General features: G+C 37.2%; 1 protein-coding gene across 4 annotated transcripts in view; it reads right to left on the reverse strand.

The window, feature by feature from the left end:
• The window catches only part of HERC3 (HECT and RLD domain containing E3 ubiquitin protein ligase 3), a 122,479-nt gene that overhangs the window by 63,875 nt on the left and 35,761 nt on the right, over positions 1-22,843 (reverse strand). For all 4 annotated transcript variants that reach the window (XR_006353575.1, XR_006353576.1, XM_043971015.1 and 1 more), the window contains exons 4-9: positions 14,097-14,256; positions 12,492-12,568; positions 8,635-8,856; positions 8,186-8,277; positions 4,326-4,456; positions 2,992-3,152 (exon numbers count right to left, since the gene is read on the reverse strand). Coding sequence is in view for 2 of the 4 variants with exons in the window: in XM_043971015.1 (XP_043826950.1) it covers positions 2,992-3,152; positions 4,326-4,456; positions 8,186-8,277; positions 8,635-8,856; positions 12,492-12,568; positions 14,097-14,256 (843 nt within the window). In the remaining 2 variants the exon portion in view is untranslated. The remainder of the gene's footprint in view (positions 1-2,991; positions 3,153-4,325; positions 4,457-8,185; positions 8,278-8,634; positions 8,857-12,491; positions 12,569-14,096; positions 14,257-22,843) is intronic.

Raw genomic sequence — 22,843 nt, forward strand, 5'->3', positions numbered from 1 at the left:
ACACAGTTCTTTCCACTTGTACTCCATGTATTTTTGAATATGTACTACGTTCGGATAGTTGTTACAAACCCTACATCTATCCCAAATGCCTCTACCTACAACCTCATCTGAATTCTGTCACTAATCCTAATTCTGTACTTATCCTTAGTCTGGATTCTAAAGTAATCACTCCCAAGAGCAGAAAGGCACCTCACAGGGACATCTATGCATAGGAAATCATGTATACAATCATCAGGAGGACAAGAGTTTGCAATACATATGGTCCATGGAGCATTTGGTCACACAATATCCAAGTCAGTCTCTAATGCCATCCTTTGAGTTGCAGTTAAACCTCTTAAATTGATGACATCAGAGAATCATGATCACTTATACCATCATTCTGAAATATTGCATTTTAAAAAGGCTAGTGTGCATATCCTAAAACTCTAGTGTACTTTAAATAAGATCCTATAATAAGAGAACATTCAAGCAGGAAGAGAAGATAGGAAATTATTCATTAATCTGCTTTTACATTATTTTCTAACTCATATTTTTTAAAGTATTTTCTTCCTTTAAGTGGACATTGTACCATTTACCCCTTGAAAGGTAACAGAGAGGGGCAGCTAGATGGCGCAGTGGATAGAGCACCGGCCCTGGAGTCAGGAGTACCTGAGTTCAAATCCAGCCTCAGACACTTAACACTTACTAGCTGTGTGACCCTGGGCAAGTCACTTAACCCCAATTGCCTCACTAAAAAGAAAAAAAAAAAAGGTAACAGAGAATGCTCACATGAATTACTTACTCTTAAATGGATCTGTGATTTCATTGTTTTAGAAGTTACCCCAATAATGCAGATCCCAGCCCATTCATGTGACTTTTGGCCATTTCCTCCCAGAAGTTGACCACAAAGGTTCAAGTGAACACACTGGGGGCCTTCCTTGCCTTTTCCGGACCCTGAGAGAGGCTGTCCAACTGCCAGCCTTCATTCTTGACTCATGACCAGCCAATCTTCCTAGCATATATTTTCCCTGATGACATCTTTACTCCTGTTCTTTCAAGTTCCTCTTTGCTTATATCTTGCAGCCTATTCACAGTTACTGCCATGAACCACTGACCTCTATGTGAAATTCATTTATAATTCTTTGGAGACTGCTGCGTTCCATGTCACACAGTCATACAATACCAGTAGGATATTGGTATTAGAAAGATGGGTCTTTTGTTTCTTGGAGAAGCTTTTCAACTTTACAGAGGCAATCTGGCTTGTTCTCCTTCCCCTGTTCAGTTGTGAGTCAACTCACTGCCCATTTGTGCTAAGTGTACCAGACGTACATCCTAATGGACAAGCTTGATAATCTGTCCATCCAATATATAGGTTATGATCACATTATGTCTTTTAATCTAAGCAAAAAGAACAAAAGATACCAAAGGAGATGTTAAGCTAAACATTTTGATGGTCTTTTCTCTGATTTGATTCTCCCTGACCTTTCTGCAGGCCTTGAAGAATGCCTGCACAGCATTCATCCCCTTCTCTTTCCCCACACCACCACCACTTCTTCATCACTTCTCACCTGCACTACCTCCACAGCTTCCTGACTGGTCCCCTCCCTTTTCAATCCATCCTTCACAGAGCTGCTCAGATGCTGGGCACTGAAGCCCTCCAAAATCTGGCCTAACTTCATATGATTCCCCTTGACATATTTTATGTCCTAACCAAACTAGACAACTAGCTCTTCTCAAATTCAATATGGCACCTTCTTCCTCCAGGAACTCACAGAGGCTGGCCCCAGATCTTGAATTCACTTTTTTCTTATCCCTGCCTGGCAAAACTCCTCTCTTCCTTCAAGGTTCAGGGCATGAAGGTCAGTTCCTCTTTGGAGACTTTCCTGATCCTTGCAGCTGAAAGTTTTCTTTACCTCCTCAAAATTTCCTTACAGTATTATGTTTGATTCTCTCCCAATAACATTCCACTTTGTTTTATACTTACCACAGGATCCAATATCTAAAGTGGGGAGAGACCTCAGAGGTCATCTACTCCAACCATTTCATTTTTTACATTAAAAAACTAAGGCCCAGGGACAGCTAGGTGGCACAGCGGATAGAGCACTGGGCCTGGATTCGGGAAGACCTGAGTTCAAATCCGGCCTCAGACACTTGACACTTACTAGCTGTGTGACCTTGGGCAAATCACTTAACCCTCAATGCTCTGCCCCCCCCCCAAAAAAAACAAAAAAACTAAGGCCCAGAGAAATAAAGTGATTTGTGAAAGGTTACATGGGTAGTTAGTGACAGAGAAAAGACATACCCAGATCCTCTGATGCAAACCCAGTTCTTTTATCCCTATACCATCCTGCCTCTCATTATCTATGTACATGTCATTCTTCTCCACACAGGAAGCAAGCCCTACGAAGGTAAGGACTGCATTATTTTCCATTTTTAAATCCCTAGTGCCTTGCACAGTACTGCCTTGAACACTATTGTTGTTCAGTCATTTTATTGTGTCCAATTCTCCATGACCTGATGGACCATACTGTCCACAGCTTTCCTTCTCCAAGGCAAACAGGTTAAGTGACTTGTCCAGAGTCACACAGCTAGTAAGTATCTGAGGTCAAATTTGAACTCAAGTTTTCCTGACTCCAGGCACAGTACTCCACTGAGCCACCTAACTACCTACACTCTTGAACACAGTAGGCACTTAATGTTTGCTGGAGTCAATCAAATTTGAGGGCCAGGACCACAATTCAAATTTCCTTGTATTCTCCAAAATGTCAAACACAGTACTTACACATAGTAAGTATTCAATAAGTATTTATTACAAATGTCTAATTTACCTACAAATGTTTATACAGCAGAACATGTGGAGTTTTGTCCTAAATTCTTTCCTCAGAAGCTCTCAAGGCAAACAATATGTATGTGTGTGTGTGTGTGTGTGTGTGTGTGTGTGTGTGTATTTGGAGAGAGAGGGAGAGAGAGAATGTCATACCCTTTAAAATTAATTTCAACAGAAACACTTACCAGCTCTAGATGAAAGTTGGCCATTGTGAGCAGCCCAGTGACCCTTTACAGGAGATGGGCATTTAACGTTACAGGTATGTCCAGTTCCTAACTGGCCTCTTGCTCCACAACCAAATGCATAGATGAGCCCCGAGGAAGGCACAAAGGCTAGAGTGTGCTGTCTAGGAGGGGGAAAAAAGAAAGCATCTTTTAAAATTGACTTATTAACTCTGATAGCCATACTCATAATGTGTAAAATCTATTGGCATATGATTTTTGCTAATTACTCTACAGCTGCCTCACTTTTTGACATTGGGTTGGAGAAGGTAAGGGCACTGAAAGGAAAATGGGTGGCAAATTCAATCCCGGGCAAAATTTCCATTTTGGGAATCTCTTTCAGGAGGTGATTGGTGGATTCTTTCAATGACTAGTCTACCCTCTGGTTCTAGGATATCAGTTTTCCTTGATAATTTCTGGGAAAATCCTGTCTAGGCTCTTCTTTTTTATCATAGCTTTCAAGGAGTCCTATAATCCTTATATTATCTCTCCTGGATCTATTTTCCAGGTCAGTTGTTTTTCTAGTGAGGCATTTTACATTTTCTTTTATTTTTTCATTCTTTTGATTTTATTTGACTGATTCTTGATTTCACGCAGAGTCATTAGCTTCCACTTGCTCAATTCTAATTTTTAAAGAATTATTTTCTATGATGAGCTTTTGTGCCTCCTTTTCCATTTGGTCAATTCTACTTCTTTAAGGAATTGTTTTCTTCAGTAGACTTTTGGGTTTTGCTCATTTTCTAAACTATTTCATGACTTTTAAAGTTGAGCTCTGCTCCTGGGGTACAGGGGGCACTGTCCCAGACTTCCTGCACTGGGGGTCAGGGGCCTGGTCACTACCTTTCAGCCCTAGGGCCTCCAAGGGCTAGAGGCTTGCTTACTGTGCTAGATTGGCCTGGCCTGGTCTCACCTGCTGTGCCTGGGGTTCATGGATTGGCAATTTTCTTGCTACACTGGGCCTGAAAGTCTCATAGCTTGCCTGCTACAACTTGGATGAAATTTCCAAGTAAAGTTTATATTTTCTCACCTCCTGGATCCCAAAGCTTAGTGTCTTCATATGATTTTCTGACTGTCCAGATCCCCACCTGCTATATTTTTGACAAGCCTACCCTCACATGAAAAACCAGTTCCTAAATTGGTCCTAATGCCCTACATAAATTGGGCCCCTAGTTAATATTTCAATGATCTTCACTTGGTTAATAACTTGGCTTATGGATAACCCCTCTCTCCTCATCACTACTAAGATCTTCTAATATTCAGTTTAAAAAAAAATGTTAAAAACCCATGTAATCACTCACCTGCCACAAGCGATCTGAGTTACTTCACTGCCCATTAATTCTAGAACCCTTCTTGGATTAACCTCATCATTCATGGAGTCATGTCCAAGCTGTCCAAAGGAACCAGCGCCAAAAGTGAACACTCCTCCACTCTAACAGAAACAAACATCACACTATTTCACACAGATGTACTTCTTAATTTGAATAGTCTCTTCTCCAGCATTTCACTGAATTCAGCATTCATAAAAGATCCCATTTGAATTTTACCCCAAATAACTCAGTGTATTCGCTACATGAGAAAATGATTCAAGAGCAAATATTTGCTTTCAAAGTGTCTTAGCTGAACAAAAACAGCATTGCATAAGACGACATGTAACTTTTGAAAATTCTGCAAAAGAACATCCATTCAAAGAAGAAATACATAGGAATGGAGAAAGAGAAAGAGGAAGATGAAATAAAACAGAATTCTTCCCAATAATCTATCTGAGATCAAAAGTATCAGGAAGCTTCACAAACTCCTTAAGTCTCTTTTTCAAACTTAAATGTTATTGGAAAGTACACACTAAAAACCAAATTCTAAAGTAGGATTAGCCAAAAAGAAAGCAAGACTTAAACCTCATCAGATGCTAATGACAAGGTAAGGTACTGAATGCCCCTTTTGAATATGAAGAAGCTGGCTGCTGAAAGACTTAGAAAAGAACATTTCTCTAAGAAAAACTGATAAAATAAACTTACGAAGAAACAGCCTCTCGGATAAAATACTGAAGAGAGACAGAGGACAAGGACCAGATAAATAACTGCTGCTAAGATGATTGTACTCAGAGGAGGATGAAGGCAGAACAGTGACTAAGGTAACAGTGGTTCAGAGCACTGTAGTCCATCAGTTTATTTGCATGTGACTTAGTTTAGAGTTTTAAACATTATCACTGAAAAAATGTATTTATAAATATGTATGTATATATAAATAAAATGTCACACATATATCAAGGATATGTGTGTAAACTTATTTATATACCCATATATACTGGACTATAGCAATATTTTATAATATAATTATATATTTATAATTAATATAATTATAATATAATTTTAGATTACCTATATACTGAAGACTATAGCAAGATTATATAATTATATATTTATAATATGATTTTAGATTACCTATATACTGAAGACAATGGGATGATGTATGTAAGTTTTCAAAGGTTATACCTATCAAAAAGGTTAAACTGTTGAGTTTCACATCTTAAGTTAGAAAAAGTCACTATTTATGAGGAGGCACTGATCTCAGGCATCAGAGACTACTGGCAAGAGAGAAGCTGTGGGAAGAGACTGACAGAAGAAGCAGGAGAGTAAGGTGAATACAGAAGTCAGTAAGAAAAGGTGCTTCAAGCTAAGGCAGCTTATTCTCTTTAGCCGCTTTGCTGAAAACCTGACTGAAAAAGGATCATTTTGCTGACTATCTAGAGAAAGGTTACACATAGCGAGGGAGCAGCTAGGTGGTGCAATGGATAAAGCACTGACCCTGGATTCAGGAGGACCTGAGTTCAAATCTGGCCTCAAACACTTGACACTTAGTAGCTATGTGACCCTGGGCAAGTCACTTAACCTTCATTTCCTTGCCAAGAAAAAAAAAAAAAAAGGTTACACATAGTGAAGGGGAACTGAATCCTGCTGATGTGCAAAGAGCTAACTAGTTTATTGCTTTCTGATCCCATCTACAAACTGAAAGGGGGAGAAATTGGTTGCTCTCTACTGTCCTCAATTATTTGATAGAGAAATAGAGGATGAATGGTGGATTTTGCATCTATTTTGCTGGGTAGTGCTTTTTGGAAATGAGACTTTGCTTTATAAAGGGGTGACTGGAAAAAAAAATTTATGGGGTAAATATTTGACTGGGTTACACTAGCCAGCCAGGCAACCTGACGAGCTTTGCAGTAATCTGGCTTAAAAAAAAACACTACTTATACTGAAGAAGCATATGTTGTTTACTAAAAGAGCATAACAGGATGCTTTTAAGAGTAACAGTGAGCTAAAAGAGCTTGTCACTGCTTCATAAGCTCAAGAACAGCTCTTCCTTTCAAGATAGTTAGCCAGAAAGTGGCTTCATGTGGTACAAATTCTTCCTAAAGGGACCAAGGATATCAAGGCTTGCAGTCCAGACTCATTCACTGTTACTGGGACATAGGTTTGCCCACTTATGTGCCAGCTTGATAGTTTTCCATAAGCATGTATCCATTTTCCTCCAGACAAAGTAAACATTGTTAGGAGATGTGACCCAGGTTTATGGGCAGACTGATGTTTTTCATTATTCTTGCTTTTGCCCTCTATTGAGTAATTATGATTATTGCTGCTTTTGCCTTTTAAAGTAAAAGTGATGATTATTCTTGTTTTTGTCCTCTAGTATAAATCATAATTATTATCATTTAGTAAATTTTCTATGTTTAAGAGTTAATCAGTCAGGAGGCAGCCAGGTAGTGAAGTGGATAAAGCACCAGCCCTGGATTCAGGAGAAACTGAGTTCAAATCTGGCTTGAGACACTTGACATATACTAGCTGTGTGACCCTGGGCAAGTCACTTAACCTTCATTGCCTGGAAAAAAAAGAGTTAATCAGTTGCAATGACTGATTACTGTGTAAAGTGGAGATATACTAGTGAGGACTCAGGGGCTTCAAGGGGTGATTACTAGGAGTGTATTCCTCTCCTCCCCAATATACACTAGGGTTGCTTCTCCTCTCTTCCATTCCCATCTATACCCCAGTCTCCTAAGATACATCCTTCCCCACTCTGGAGAAGAAGCACAGACTTGCTAGGGTAAGGGCTGGTTGGAATAAGTGAACCATCACAGAGAAACAGAGAGATGGGGGGGGGAAGGGGGGAGGGAGAGGGGTTGGTTTTAGATCAGAAATCACATATACAGACTATTGTGCTATAAGACAAGAGGTTACAAAAGCTCATGTGGACACTCAACAAATATTATGAAGTGCCTACTGTGTGCTAAGTACTGATGATACAAAGAAAAGCAAAACTAGTTCCTACTCGCAAGATGCTTAGTGTAAAAGCATAAATGATGTATAGTACACATAATCTTTGCAGATAAATTATCATCCCCCTCCACCTTAGAGTTAACTACATTTAGCAGCAAGAAAATAAATAATTATTTTTAAAGAAAAATTTTTACTACCTGTGATTTCCCTAATTTAGGGAATACCTAGTGAAGAAACTCCCTGTACCAACGCAAATTAGCACCTTCTCTGCCATTTAGAGTTTCAAACTACTGCTTATGAGCACCAGGAAGTGACTTGCCAGGGACATATGTATTAGAGGCAGAAATTAAAGCCAGGTCTTTCTGGCTCTGAAGATGATGGTCTAAACAATCCTCCATACTAGCTCCCCAAATAACATTTTTGTTAATCTTTTAAAAATAAAAAAATTGGTATTTGTACATAAATCACAAATAGAGGTATATATTTGTAGACATTAGAACATATACACAAAATTGAAATTTCTGGTGATATACGAGGAATTTGTGAGATTCCAAGGGTCAGAGAGAAAAAACACCATTAAAAAAACATAATCAGGGGGCAGCTAGGTGGCGCAGTGAGTAAAGCGCCAGCCCTGTATTCAGGAGGACCTGAGTTCAAATCTGGCCTCTGACACTTGACACTAGCTGTGTGACCCTGGGCAAGTCACTTAACCCTCATTGCTCCTCCCCCCCAAAAAAAAACTTGAAAAAAAAAACACCAAAAAACAGAATCACTCTTTGTATTCCTTTGGGAAAGAATTAAAGTTTACCCAGAGAGAACAAGATGTGAAGACTAAAACCACCAAATCTATCTCTATAAAAAGCAATACCCATAGCATTCCAGGGTCTCTTTACCTTTGTGAGGACTGCTGTATGTTCTTCTCCACAACTAATATAAACAACTTTTTGAGTTCGTAAGAGTTTCACATGACAAGGAGATTGTCGATCTAGTAGAGGAATGTAAAGATAAAAGTTATTTAATTATAAGTATTCAATTCTGGGGCAGCTAGGTGGCACAGTGGATAAAGCACTGGCCTTGGATTCAGAAGGACCTGAGTTCTAATCCAGCCTCAGACACTTGACACTTAACTAGCTGTGTGACCCTGGGCAAGTCACTTAACCCTCATTGCCCTGCAAAAAACAAACAAAAACAAAAACAAAAAAAACCCCAAAAAATAAGTATTCAATTCTGAATGCAAATACAATCACCCAACTTTATCCCACAATGCAGATGATCAAAGTTTTCCAATGGACTTTCCTCTTTTGAAAAATAAAAGGGGGGAGGGGGTGAAAAGTTTTCAAACCTGTTTCATCACTGAGTCCCAGCTGACCAGCATTGTTCCTTCCCCACCCAAAGACAGCTCCTGAGAGAGATAGGGCAAAGCTGTGAGCTCCTCCTGCAGCAACCTGAGCCAGAGGGATCCCCTCTAGGGATTTCACCCTCTGGGGGCTAGCTTGGGAAGGGAATTCTTTCCCCAGGCCCAACTGCCCGTGGCGGTTCTGTCCCCATGTGAAGAACTGCCCATCTGAAATAAGAAAATGCAAATTAGCATCACTGTAGCAGAAATGTATTTCCATTTGCAGAAAGAGCCAAGTGGGACCCCAACCTCTGTCCTCTAGCTGAAGAGCAGAGGACAGAGTAGAGATATTTTACAGGAACAAAAATTTCGAGAACAAAATTTTCATTGTTGGGCTGGGCCTGACACAGTTCAGTAATTTATTTTCAATACTGGAACAAAATGAGACACTTGTAGGTCATTCAACAGTTACCAAAAGAAGATTTACCTAACCATAGCAGAAGTATATTCAAAAAAGATAGGCACTGAGGACACCTCACGTTGATTCAGAGGGAAGACGCTCCCTTGCCTAAGCTAACTTTCATGATCCACCAGTCCAGTAGAAATAAGAGCACCTGGTGCTCTTTTTTGTTGTTTTGTACTCAAGTGATGAAGATGCCAACAGCCGGAGCCAAGCAAATCTCCAGAATGGTCTCAATACCTTTTAAGGAAAAAAAGGAGCCTAATGGAAGGGGAGGGAAAGGCGTAGAGTATTGCTCCTACCACATCTGGAGAAGACCAAGTGTGATTAAAAATACATGTGAATGGGGCAGCTAGATGGCACAGTGGATAGAGCACCGGCCCTGGAGTCAGGAGGACCTGAGTTCAAATCCGGCCTCAGACACTTGACACTTACTAGCTGTGTGACCCTGGGCAAGTCACTTAACCGCAATTGCCCCGCAAAAAAAAAAAAAAAATACATGTGAACAAGGTTTTACTGCCATGCTCAGGCCACTAAAACTTGTGGAGAGACAAAGTCACATTATATATAGTCTATTTTTACATGTTTTTAGTAGACTTAATATAGACTGGTAACATCCGGTGATATGTGGTGGGTGAGAAGTATAGGCTTCATAGCAAGCAGGGTTCACTTCAGGGTAAAGTTTGATTGATTTATGTGGTATTAGATAACAACTAAGATAAGAGTGGTAATAAGAGAAATTGTTGTTTGTCCTTCATTCTCCAAGAGGACCATGATATCAGGAGGCAATGTTATGACTTGCAATGAATTGGATTTAAGTGAGGGAGGGCTGTGCAAGGTCACCAGACTCGCTTTCTCCTCCGGAACCATCTGAATCCAGTGGCAAGATATACATCAGGATGACTGGAGATGGCCCCAGATGTTTGAAGCAACTGGAGTTATATGACTTGCCCAGGGTCACACAGCTAGTAAGTGTCAAGTGGCTGAGGTCACATTTGAACTCAGGTCCTCCTGACTCCAGGGCCACTTAGGTGTTCCGATAACAGAAATAAAACTAAGGAAATATAATCCTGGCTAAAGTATATGTAAGATATACATGTTGAATGTCCTTCTATATGCACATTCTTTTACAATTTACCCACCAAGAAAAGGTATGGTAGGTTAACTGAAAAGAACATCCAGAAATTCCCAAATATGCAATACAAGGACAGGCTGATGCTACCAGATGGTCACAAAGACTCTACTAAAATAAGCTGGAACACACAAACACATTCAATGCTTCAATATTGAATGGAGCTATGATTTCATCAATTTGCCCAACAAATTAGGCAAATACTTTTTTTTGGAAAAATTCTATATCAAATTTTAGTTAGATGAATTTTTATACAGGATACATTTTAAGCAACAAAAACCTTTAAAATGCCTTTCTAATATTGTCATACTGTCATCATCAATTAATATGGCACGGTACAAAAACATTTAGGACAAAGGTCATTATAAACTATTGTTGTTGAGTCATTTTTCAGTCATGTCCAAATCTTTGTGACCCCATTTGGGGTTTTCTTGGCAGAGCTACTAAAGTTATTTGCAATTTCCTACTCTGGTTCATTTTATAGATGAAGCAAATCGAGTTAAGTGACTTGCTCAGGATCACACAACTAATAAGTATCTGAGGCCAAATTTAAACTCAAATCTTCCTGATTCCAGGCCCAGAGCTCTAAACACTGCACCACTTTAGCTATCCCATATTATTAACTATAGTAGGTGTAAATCCAGATTTCAAATAATCTTTATAATATTGAGTTTTTTCAATTTCTTGTCATTCAATTTTTTATATCGTAACATAGCTGTTGAAGAAATAAAAGTGTCAACTCTGCCATTTTCTTGTTCACTTGTGCTTGCATCAATCTGAGGTTTCTTTATAGTAATATTTTTAAAGTTAATTCTCCATTTGCGATTGTTGGGATCTGTAAACCTATTTGACCAGTTACACAAACTACAATACATAGTATGTTGAGTGATCAAATGAGTAAGGGCACCACTACTAACTTTACTAGCAGTATATAAAGAGTAACTTTGTTGTGAACTTTGCTTTCAGGATACCTCACCTTCCATATGTAGCACAACCATCTGACACAAGGACCAAGTGAGAGCAGTGTTAATCCATATATTAAATATCAGTAAAAGCTTAATTTCTTTTTTAGATTTTGTGTGTGTGTGTGTGTGTGTGTGTGTAAGTATATTTTCTTCCTGCAACTCCATGAATCATTTTGTACATACCCCACTTTGGAGAAATTAGGCAAACTCTCCCGGACCTCTTGAAATTGAATGGGTACCAATGGTTGATGCAGATTATTGCCCCTCACTCTTCATTCATGACCAATGCTTTTAAATCTACAACTACCTACTCACTTTTCCTCATTGGTGAAGAGAAGAAATAACACTGATGTTTAGAAGTTGGACCTTTGTGTTTTCAAGAGAAACTTGGGGTCATTAAACGATTGCATGATTTATCAAAAGGCAATCCAGCTAAATCTCTTGGCCCTGTTCACTTCTAGGACCATTTTATCAAGCTCACATCTGTATAAGATGAATGTACTGACAGATCAGTTCCATAGGTTGTCCTTCCAACTGCCTATTATAGTCTGAATAGAATTTTTTATCTTTTTTTTTTCTTCCAGCATCAATACTTAGGCCAAAATCTTTTGAATGATCTAATTTGGGAAGCTCTGCAATATTCTGAGCCTGGATGCAATCACTAAGCACAATGTCATCTGAAAACAAGCATTTGTTTGACCTCACTTCCAAAACGTTATCCTTTTCCATTTAAATTACATGGGACATTTGCCATGACAGTAGCAAACACCTTTGGTAAATATATATCTCCTGGTTTTTTGACATCAATCAACATCAGTCATCTGAGAATCAACCAAAGTTATCTTTGGAGTTACACCTTTTAAAGACTCTTGAATAATTTTTACATATGCCTGGCAGACACTTTATTGAAAAAAAATCTTTCAGTTGATATTCTGTAAATCAAACAGTTGTGCAAATCAAATGTTCTTTGAAAGGTAACCTTTTTTTTCTTTCCCGCATCTTAATGAATTGTATGATTGCAAAGACATGGTCTGTGGTACAGTATCACTCAATTTGCCTGTTTTCCATTCATCCCCTTCAATAAGGATGCCCTCAATAAGTGTATAGATTTTCACCAAAAAATTGTTTGGCTATGGGAAAGTAGACATAAGGGTCATAGTTATTTTCATTTTCTCAGTCACTTTCTTTTTTTGGGGGGGGGTGGGGAAGGAGAGAAATAATGAGAGCCGAGATTCTTCCCACACACACATACACAGAGAAAACCCCAAATCAATGTCAAACTATTATACATTTAATTTTACACTACCAGCTGCAAGAGCCATGCAATGCCAGTTGCCACAGGAAACCTGCAATATCATCTGTTGGTTCAGTTTCTTTATTAACCTAAAAGAAAAAAATATACTTGATTTACAAAATTGAATTACATTATCAGATACATCCTAATATTGCCTTCCCAACTAAATAAAACCATTGTAAAAATATAATTTCTAACTTAAAACTTTAAAAAATATATAGTACAGAAACATACCATTGTCCTTTTAATCTCTATAATCTAATTTGTTGCAACTATATTGTTTCTTTCATCAAACTGCTATTTTCTGGGGAAAGAATCTACTAATTCTGAATTTACATCCACTATACCTCAATTCCATTACTTCACTGATTATGTGTAACTTAGGGATAAATGAGTGAACTACTGAGTGGAGGTACCTAAGGCCAAGTGTTATTATCTGAACAATTTAAAAATAACAGAAAACACAATCCTCTAAGCTAAATAAAACTTAGAGCTGGAATGATAAAAATGACATTAGTCATATGCATAGATATGGGCAATGTTTTCCTAAGAAATATCGCTTGTTATCTATGTTAAAATCTGTATAACATAAAAGTATAACAATTGGACTGTTCATCCTCTATATGTAAACCACTGAGGATGAAGAAGGAAGGATAATGATCCCATGGGGGAGAAACATATTTGGAGTATCAGATTTTCTGGGGGGAAAATCTATTTGTACAGTGATATCAAAAACCTGTTTTCTCATTTAAAAAAAATTATTGCTTTTAATATTATGACTCCTATAATAACCCCTATTATGAGTGATTCCTTAGGACTGGCTATTCTGGGCAAAAGGTCTTTTAAAGTCACTACTCTCTTCATGTATCCCTACCAACTTTAGTAAGGGAAAATAGTAAGTACAAATGGTAAGGGAAAAAAATGTCACTTTGCAGCTACCATTGACCAATGATCTTATCTAGGGATAATTCTCTAATTGTGACATTATAAATGTAACTCAAATCATCCTAGGGCACATCTTACTAACTTTTCAGAGTATAGATCTCATTAAAAACTATTGCTTGAAGTTTTACATATAAAAAAATTCTATGTCTTTTATGATAAACTGGAAAAAATACTTCTGAAATTATATTAATTGAATCTAAAATGCAAACATCATTTCCCCTTTCCTTTGGATTCACTCATCCTTAACCATTTCATCTTTTCCAAGTCATCTCTCATGTCTTCCCCTACACCACCTAACACCCTCATTTAATTTAACATCTTTTACAAATCAAAAATAAGGCATTCATTATATGCTTAGAAAATGATAGGTCTCAAGACCCTTGATTAGGTGAATCAAGAGACCCCATTTTCTTTCCCCTTTTCAAAAAAAAAACCCTCTTATTGATGGCAGGAGGAGGAGATGGAAACAAGAGAAGCGCTTCTATTTTTCTAGAGGAGAAAGAAGAGGTAGAATAGGAAACAGGAAGGAATATCTGTTGGAATATTTTACAGTGAGATGACATCTGAGCATAGGAAAAGAGGTAATGGAAAACAATTTTTTTTAAGTTTCTAACAATAGTGTGGTTATTTAAAAGCATTTTTGAAAATCCTTTGAGGGGAGAGCAACTTTACCTGGGTATTGCGACAGAATCTTCAGTAGTTGTATGTCCAAGTTGTCCATCACTACCTGCACCCCAAGAAAAGAGCTGTCCCCGGTCACTAAGGGCCAAGCTATGAGATTCACCACAGGCAACATGGACTATGTGCTGATCTGCCAAAGCCCCAATTTGCTCTGAGAAAATAAAAAACATAAAAAGGAAAATGTATGTTTTTCTGCCATTAAAATGATAATCATCTCCACAGGCAATATTGTGGGGTTTGTTTTAATACAAGCACCATATTATATATCAAGAACTTTAAATTTCGCTCCCAAAATTTCTGAAATATAAATAATCAAGCAAATAAATAAAATGACACCAGATAAACGAATGAATGAACAAATAAAGAAATAAATGAGTGAACGAACAAATAGATCAATAGATGATAGATGAATAAGTGAATGAACAAATAGATGAATGAATGAATTAATGAAAAAACAAAGACAGACAGATAGATAAACAAATGAATGAATGAGTGCTGCAATTATTTAAAAGCATTAAAAGAGCAGGGCTTCACTCTTCCTTAATGTATCCAATAATAATAATAGCCAAAGTTCATGAATTGATTTCTCTCAATGCATAGAATTAAAATTACAGAAAAAGCAGGGACTAACAATCAAAAACATTAGGTCCTGGGGGCAGCTAGGTGGCGCAGTGGATAAAGCACCAGCCCTGGATTCAGGAGGACCTGAGTTCAAATCCGACTTGAGACACTTGACACTAACTGTGTGACCCTAGGCAAGTCACTTAACCCTCATTGCCCCATAAAAACAAAACAAAACAAAACAAACAAAAAACATTAGGCCCTGGAGAATCAGCAACTCCTAACTCTAATCTCATCCTTATCTCAGTAGCCTGATGGAGACTTAAACAAGGGGACTAAAGAACATAGTAAATGAAAGAAATAATGCCTGGTACATAGTAGACACTTAATAAAATGTTTCCTGACTGACCATTGGTATCACAGCCACAGTTCTGAAAAGAGCTAATTAGATAATAGATTTTTTTAAAAAGCAAAGAAAACAACAAAAGGCAGTACAGCACAGTAGAGGACAAGATGGCCTGGGTACAAATTGCGTCTCTAGGTGACCCTGGGCAAGTCACATAAACTCCCAGTACTGAAGACAACTCTTTAAGATTGTAAATTGCCAAACAGTTGGCAGAATTACAGATTGGCATTGGTAGAGGGGACGTGCAGATGAACAGGGCATATAGATGAATGTGTAGGCAATAATAGTATATAATAATAATAATAATTGTAATATTTATGTTATTGCTGTTTAGTTGTTTCACTCATGTCTGTGCCTCATTTGGGATTTTCTTGGAAAAGTTATTGCAGTGGTTTGACATTTCTTTTTCCAAATCATTTGATACATGAGGAAACTGAGGTAAACAGGTTTAAGTGACTTGCCCAGGGTCACACAGCTAGTAAGTGTCTGAGGCTGGATTTGAACTCAGGTCTTCTGACTCCAGGTCTAGTGGTCTATCCACTGTGTCACCTAGCTGCCAAATGGCATTTTAAAGTTTGCAAAATTTCACAATAGACTCACAAGATAGGTAGTACAAATATTGCCATCCCCTTTTTACAGATGAGGAAACTGAAGATTAAAGGAGCAAAGTGACAGGCTAAGGATGAGGAACATCAGAGACAGTAAGTATTATCTCCATGGTTAACATCAGAGCAAGCAGCACATAATAGCTGAACTCTCATAGAACTACTCTAGCAAGAATGGAAAAAAAAAGCACACTGGACTGAGGAATGATAAAGAAATCCAAGTGAAAAAAAAGGCAAAAAGTCTATTTGTCCAGGTCACACCTGCACAAAATAGCAGCCAGAGCCTATGGACACTAAAGAAGGGATCCAGCCAAAAAAAGATTTCCCCAAAGTACAGAACAACAACAAAAAGTGCAAAGAACCGAAGCCTACGTACATATAGACCAGGGACCAAGACAGGGAAACATGAGTCTGTAGTTGTAGACCCCATGGACCAGGGAAAAGATCTAAATAAAAAAGTATGGGCCTGGAGTGGAAGCCTCCAAGTATATGGACCAAACCAGAGAAACCAAGGGTCTGTAGTTATATCTCCAGGGCCCCAGCTCAGATCAAGGATGAGCCAAGAACACCAGCTTTTTTTTTTTTTAATTTATTTTTTTTTATTTTAGTGAGGCAATTGGGGTTAAGTGACTTGCCCAGGGTCACACAGCTAGTAAGTGTTAAGTGTCCGAGGCCGGATTTGAACTCAGGTACTCCTGACTCCAGGGCCAGTGCTCTATCCACTGAGCCACCTAGCTGCCCCAGAACACCAGCTTTTTGAAGCTGTTGATATGACCCCTATGTCAAGAAACTGCAAAACTCAGACTTAGAGAGCATCAATAAAACCTACCTGGCCTGAGTTGCCCTTGAAGTCTTTGAAGAATACAGTACATTAAGGAAGGAGTGGCAGGATTCCCAGTGGCAAGAAATCCCACCTCCACCCTTCCCACCCTACTAGAAATTCAAGTCCCAAGGAACCACTGTCATGATCATGCAAGATTTGGTAGCTGTCTCAATAAAGAATAAATAAATGAGCTTTTTTGTTGTTGTTCAGTCATTTTCAGTAATGTCTGACTCTTCATGACCCCCTTTCGAGTTTTCTTGACATAGACACTAGAGTGATTTTCCATTTCCTTCTCCACTCCATTTAAAGATGAAGAAACTTAAATAAACAGGGTTAAGTAATTTACCCAGGGTCACAAAGCTAGTAAGTGTCTAAGACCAGACTTAAACTCTAGGAAGATGAATCTTCCTGACTCCAGGCCTGGCACTCTATTCATTGCAATGCCACCTAGCTAGATAGAAGAGCTTAAAATAGAATATTGCAAAAGGTAAAATATTAAAACAAAGAATAACCTATCAGAAAAATCTAACCCTACAGAGGGAAAATTGCTCTCTTTTAAATGAGTACTTCCATGTATTCCAGAAGAAAAAAAAGGGCTTAGTTGAACTCTCTAATGCAAACACAAGATCCAACTAGAATGTACTATGTAATGATGAACTATTTACATTCTGAACAGGAAAAACAAAAAATGTGTGTGCCCTAAGAATATCTTCAAGGGTCATGGAGGAAATAAGACAAAAAAAAACTAGAGATTGGGGCTGTTAATCTTAAAGGAAAGAAAAGGAAAGAGGAATACACTATGAGAGAGGTACTTTACTCACATAATCTGGGTGTACAAGACAAAGCTGCAAAAAGGTTTGGAGAAATGAGTGTTGTAAGACCTGATTCATCTGAAATGGATGAAAAAGGTCTGAACATAAACACACAGAGTTTGGTAAAGGAATACATTAAACTCCACAAGGAAATAGGGGCAAGAAGACAGGGAATTAAGAGGGAGAGTAGATCAAAGAAAAAGTCATGAGAACAGTAAATCCCCCAAAAAATGACAACAATGAGATAACATAACAAAATGTTTGTGATGAAGCCAAAGGTGTTTTTAAGGTAAAATGTATATTACTCACACTTTCATCAACAAAATATGGAAAACAAATTAATGAATTGGGCATGCAACTTTAAAACAATTACTAGAAAAGCAACAATTCTTTTAAAAAAGACCTAAACATCAAAACAAATTCTTTAAAACAAGAAGAAATGAATAAAACTGAAAGCAAAAAACTAGTGAATCCTAAATAAGACCAATAGATGGGGGGGGACTTAATTTTACATTTAAAATATATATCACAATCTCATTTTTAAAAGGAGAAAAAAACAAAATTGCTGAGCAGATTATTTTAAAAAGAGAATTTACTACAAATGAAGGAGAAATCAGGAAAATTATTTAAAACTATTTTGTCCAACTATATGCTGAGAACACAAACAACATGGCTGAATATTTGTAAAATGGAAAAATCCCCACAGTCACAAAACAAGAAATGGAGAATTTGTAAAACCTGGAATCAGAAAAAAGAAATTTTAAAATGCATAAATGAATTCCCAAAGAAAATATGCCCTTTTGGAAATAAATTCTATCATACAAAGACTAATTCCAATATTAAACTGTCTTGAAAAAATAGGAAAAGAAAGTATCCTTCAAAATTTTCTATAATACAAATATGATCTTGATACCTAAATGAGGAAGAGATTAAACAGAAGGAGCCTTGAATCAATATACATAATGAATGTCAAAATAAAAAATTCTAAATAAAACAGCAGCAAACAATCTATGGCAACATAGCCAAATATTTTATATTATGACCAGGGTGGGTTTATGCCAGGAATACAGATTTGGTTCATTATTATGAAACATAAGAGATTATTAAGGCAAAACAACTTTTGATACAATATAATACTCATTTCTGCAAATAACATTATGAAACAAAATAAATATTTCCTTAATATGCTAAATTGTATACATCTAAAACCAGGATACTGAATTGTATATTATAGAGAAATGCTTCAAAGTAAAGTTTGAAGTACATCAGAGATATCCATTATCCTACTGTTCTTTGTCATAATTCTGGAAATGTTACTCATAGCAGTAAGAAAAGGAAAAGAATTTGAGGTATTAAACATAGGCAAAGAAGAAACAAAATGATCACTTTTGCAGATAATTGGATATTATACTTAGAGAATCCTAGAATATCCTTTTTAAAACTCAATGAAACAATAACTTCAGTAATGTAGCAGAATATAAAATCAAAGCATGCAAACCATCAGCTTTTCTGCCTATTACCCAGAAAACCCAGCAGTAATAGAAAGAGAAATTTCATTTAAAATAACAATAAAGTGTATAGGATATCTGGCAAGCCAGCCACCAGTGACACACAGGAACTATGAATATAATTACAAAACCATACCAGTATAATGAAATTATCTAAATTAATACTCTTACTCCCTTCCATACCAATCAATCTAACAACAGATTACCTTAGAGCTAGGAAAAATATCAAATTCTTCTGGAATAATAAAAGCTCAATATTTACAAGGGAAATAATAACAAAAACAACAGTTATTAAGGGCCTATGTGTCAGTCTGTCTATATTCTGTCTCTGTTTCTGTCTCTCTCTCTCTTTTCTTTCCCACATCTCTCTCTCTTATGTCTGAGATGATCCAAAAAAGCAAAGAGTTGTGATCATAACAAACAAGGGAAAAACAAAAGTTTGCAATTTCAAAAGAGATAAGCAGGTAATTCGCATTATGTTTAAAGATACTGTAGACAATGAAACAATGTCATTATTAAATATGCATGCAAAATTCATGCAAAATTTAAATATTTATGCAAAATGCATAAAATCATGATATAAATCCGTAAAAGGAATGCCAGGTTGCAAAAAAGATGTAAACAGCAAAATATTATTATAGAACACTAATGCTCCTCTCTCAGAGCTACATAAATCTTACAGAAAGATGAACAAAAAAAAAGGACAATACACAAATAGGCTTTTGGATAGATTAAATTTGGAAGAGTCATGGCATATTGGTGGGAAAATAAAAACAACTTCATTTATGTAGCAGTATACTTTCCTCATAACAACTCTGTGAAGTAGATAGTGAAAATATTAATATCCTTATTTCACAGATAAAAATACTGAAGTTTTTTCAGGTTAAATGACTTGTTTGGCCATATAGCTAGTAAGTTTGAGGCAAGAGTCAAACCCACGTCTCCTACTTTCTCGCCCAAAACTTTATCTACTACATCATAATGCTTTGCAGAAAAATATGCCAAAGAACCAGCAAACTCCAGAAAGAACGAGAGAGGAAGAGAAGGGAGAAATGGGGAGACAGGGAGGCAAAAAGGGAGAAGAGGAGGGAGAGGAAGGGGTAAAGAAGAGGGAAGGGGAGAAAAGTACATGAGCTAAGCAGTCACACATTTTGGGGTAGAGGAAAGAGATGGCAACGTTTCTAACCTCTCCTTAGAATCTCAACAAATCAGCACCAGTACCACGCTCACCTTGATCACCCCTGTAAACAGTCTGTGAGTGTTCAATATACATTCATTCACTTCAACAAACTTTTTATTAAATATCTATTACGTGCAAAGCATTGTATTTAGTCTGGGGAAATATAGATATACAATAAATAAGGTATAGTAGAAAGAGTACCAGACTTGGGACATCACCAGTGACCTTGGTTTGAAACCCTACTCCATGCCTACTAGCTCTATGACCATAGGAAAGCATTTCAATCTCTGTGCCACATGCTAAATTGTAGACATCTAAAACCAGGATACTGAATTGTATATTATAGAGAAATGCTTCAAAGTAAAGTTTGAAGTACATCAGAGATATCCATTATCCTACTGTTCTTTGTCATAATTCTGGAAATGTTACTCATAGCAGTAAGAAAAGGAAAAGAATTTGAGGTATTAAATATAGGCAAAGAAGAAACAAAATGATCACTTTTGCAGATAATTGGATGTTATACTTAGAGAATCCTAGAATATCCTTTTAAAAACTCAATGAAACTCAATTACTGTAGACCTACCTCAGAGTATTGGGTGTTTTTTTAATTCAATTTTATTTTATTTTCAGTTCAAAATTCTCTCCCCTCAACTCTTTCTCCCACCCACTGAGAAGGCAAAAAATACAATACCTATTTAAATACGAAGTCATACAAAAATATTTCCATATTAGCCATATTCAAAAAAAATGAGAGAAAAGGGGGAAAATTGCTTCAGTCTATACTCTGAGTCCAGCATTTTTCATCATGAGTTCTTTGGAACTGTAGTGGTTCACTGTATTGACCAGAATATCTAATATTGCTGTTACTGTATACATTGCTCTCTTGTTTCTGCTCACTTTACTTTGCATCAGTTTAGATATGGCTTCCCCAGGTTTTTTTAAACTATCCCCATCATCATTTCCTTAAGTACAATAGTATTCCATTCCATTCATATACCATAACTTGCTCAGCAATTCCCCATCTGATGAGCATTACCTCAGTTTCCAATTTTTTGCTATCACAAAAAGAGCACCAATAAATATTTTTGCACATAAGTCCTCCTTTTTCCTTGATCGCTTTGGAGTATAAACCTAGCAGCAATATTGCTGAGTCAAAGGTTATGCAGAATTTTATAGCTTTGGGGACAATTTCAAATTGTTCTCCAGAAGGGTTAGACTAGTTCACAGCTCCATTAACAATGCATTAGTAGGGGCAGCTAGGTGGCGCAGTGGATAGAGCACTGGCCCTGGATTCAGGAGGACCTGAGTTCAAATCTGGCCTCTGACACTTAACACTAGCTGTGTGACCCTGGGCAAGTCACCTAACCCCAATGCATTAGTGTACCTATTTTCCCACATCGCCTCCAAGATTTGTCATTTTCCTTTTCTGTCATTTTAGCAAATCTGATGAGTGTCAGGTGGTACATCAGAATTCTTTTAACTTGCATTTCTCTAATTATTACTGGTTTAGAACATTTTTTCATGTGACTATTAATAGCTTTAATTTCTTCATATTCTTTGAAGACTAATTAATCTTATAAATTTGGCTCAGTTCTCTATATAGCTGAAAAATGAGACCTTTATCAAAGAAACTTGCTGCAGACCTTTTATTCCCAATTTCTTGCTTTTCTTCTTATTTGGTTTGTGCAAAAACAAATGTTAACTTTATGTAATCAAAATTATCTATTTTACCTCCTGTGAATCTCTCATTTGGTCAAGAACTCTTCTGATATCCATATCTTTGACAAGTCATTTTTTCCATCATCCTTTATGTCTAAATTATACACATATTCTGAGCTTATTTTGGTATATGGTGTGAGATGTTGGCCTACGTCTACTCTCTGACAGACTATTTTTCAGCTTTCCCAGCAGTTTTTGTCAAATAGTGAGTTTCCCAATAGTTGGGATCCTTTCTCACAGTCATATTGAGAAGCACAAATGCTGCTCTATAAACCTTACAGCTAAAGTGCTATATAAATGTCAGATATTATAAAACAATCCCTGACCTCAAGGAACAACTTAATAAATTCACTCAGCGATGTTAAAAGCAATTTCTTCTAAGGCTTATGATTTAGCAAAAAACTTGATGGAGCAGGTAAGAGACATGTTTACTTATCTTTAAAGTATTTAATCACCATTAGAGTGTATAGTGGAAAGTAAATACATCTAGTTTAAAGTGTTCTTGTTAGATATCAGTTACAGTAGAACTACTCACTCTTTCTGAAACCTAATCTTTAAGTGGGCCAGGGTCCAAACACATTTCCTTAAAAGCAACTGGGAGAGGCAGCTAGGTGGATAAAACACCGGCCCTGGATTCAGGATTATCTGAGTTCAAATCTGGCCTCAGACACTTGACACTTACTAGTTGTGTGACCCTGGGCAAGTCACTTAACCTCCATTACCCCGCCAAAAAGAAAAAAAAAAAGCAACTGGGAGGCACTGAAAAGTTCTTGTGTTCAAGTGATATAGTCACACTTACACTTCAGGAAATTTATCATGGCAACTTGTGAAAAATGGAAAGTGGAAAGACTAGAAATCAATAGTTTAATTAGGAAGCTGTTACAATAGTCTATTTATGGGATGATATGGCAAATTCCTGAATGTAGAGAGGAGGAGACTTAGGAAGAAAGTAGAATCAATGAAACTAGAAAGTTGAGCAATGGCAGCTAGGTAGCACAGTGGATAAAGCACCAGCCCTGGTTTCAGGAGCACCTGAGTTCAAATCAGCCTCAGACACTTGACACTTACTAGCTGTGTGACCCTGGGCAAGTCATTGAACACTGCCCGACCCCACCCCCCCAAAA

The sequence above is a fragment of the Dromiciops gliroides genome, chromosome 6, assembly GCF_019393635.1.
Source record: "Dromiciops gliroides isolate mDroGli1 chromosome 6, mDroGli1.pri, whole genome shotgun sequence".
Lineage (NCBI taxonomy): Eukaryota > Metazoa > Chordata > Mammalia > Microbiotheria > Microbiotheriidae > Dromiciops > Dromiciops gliroides.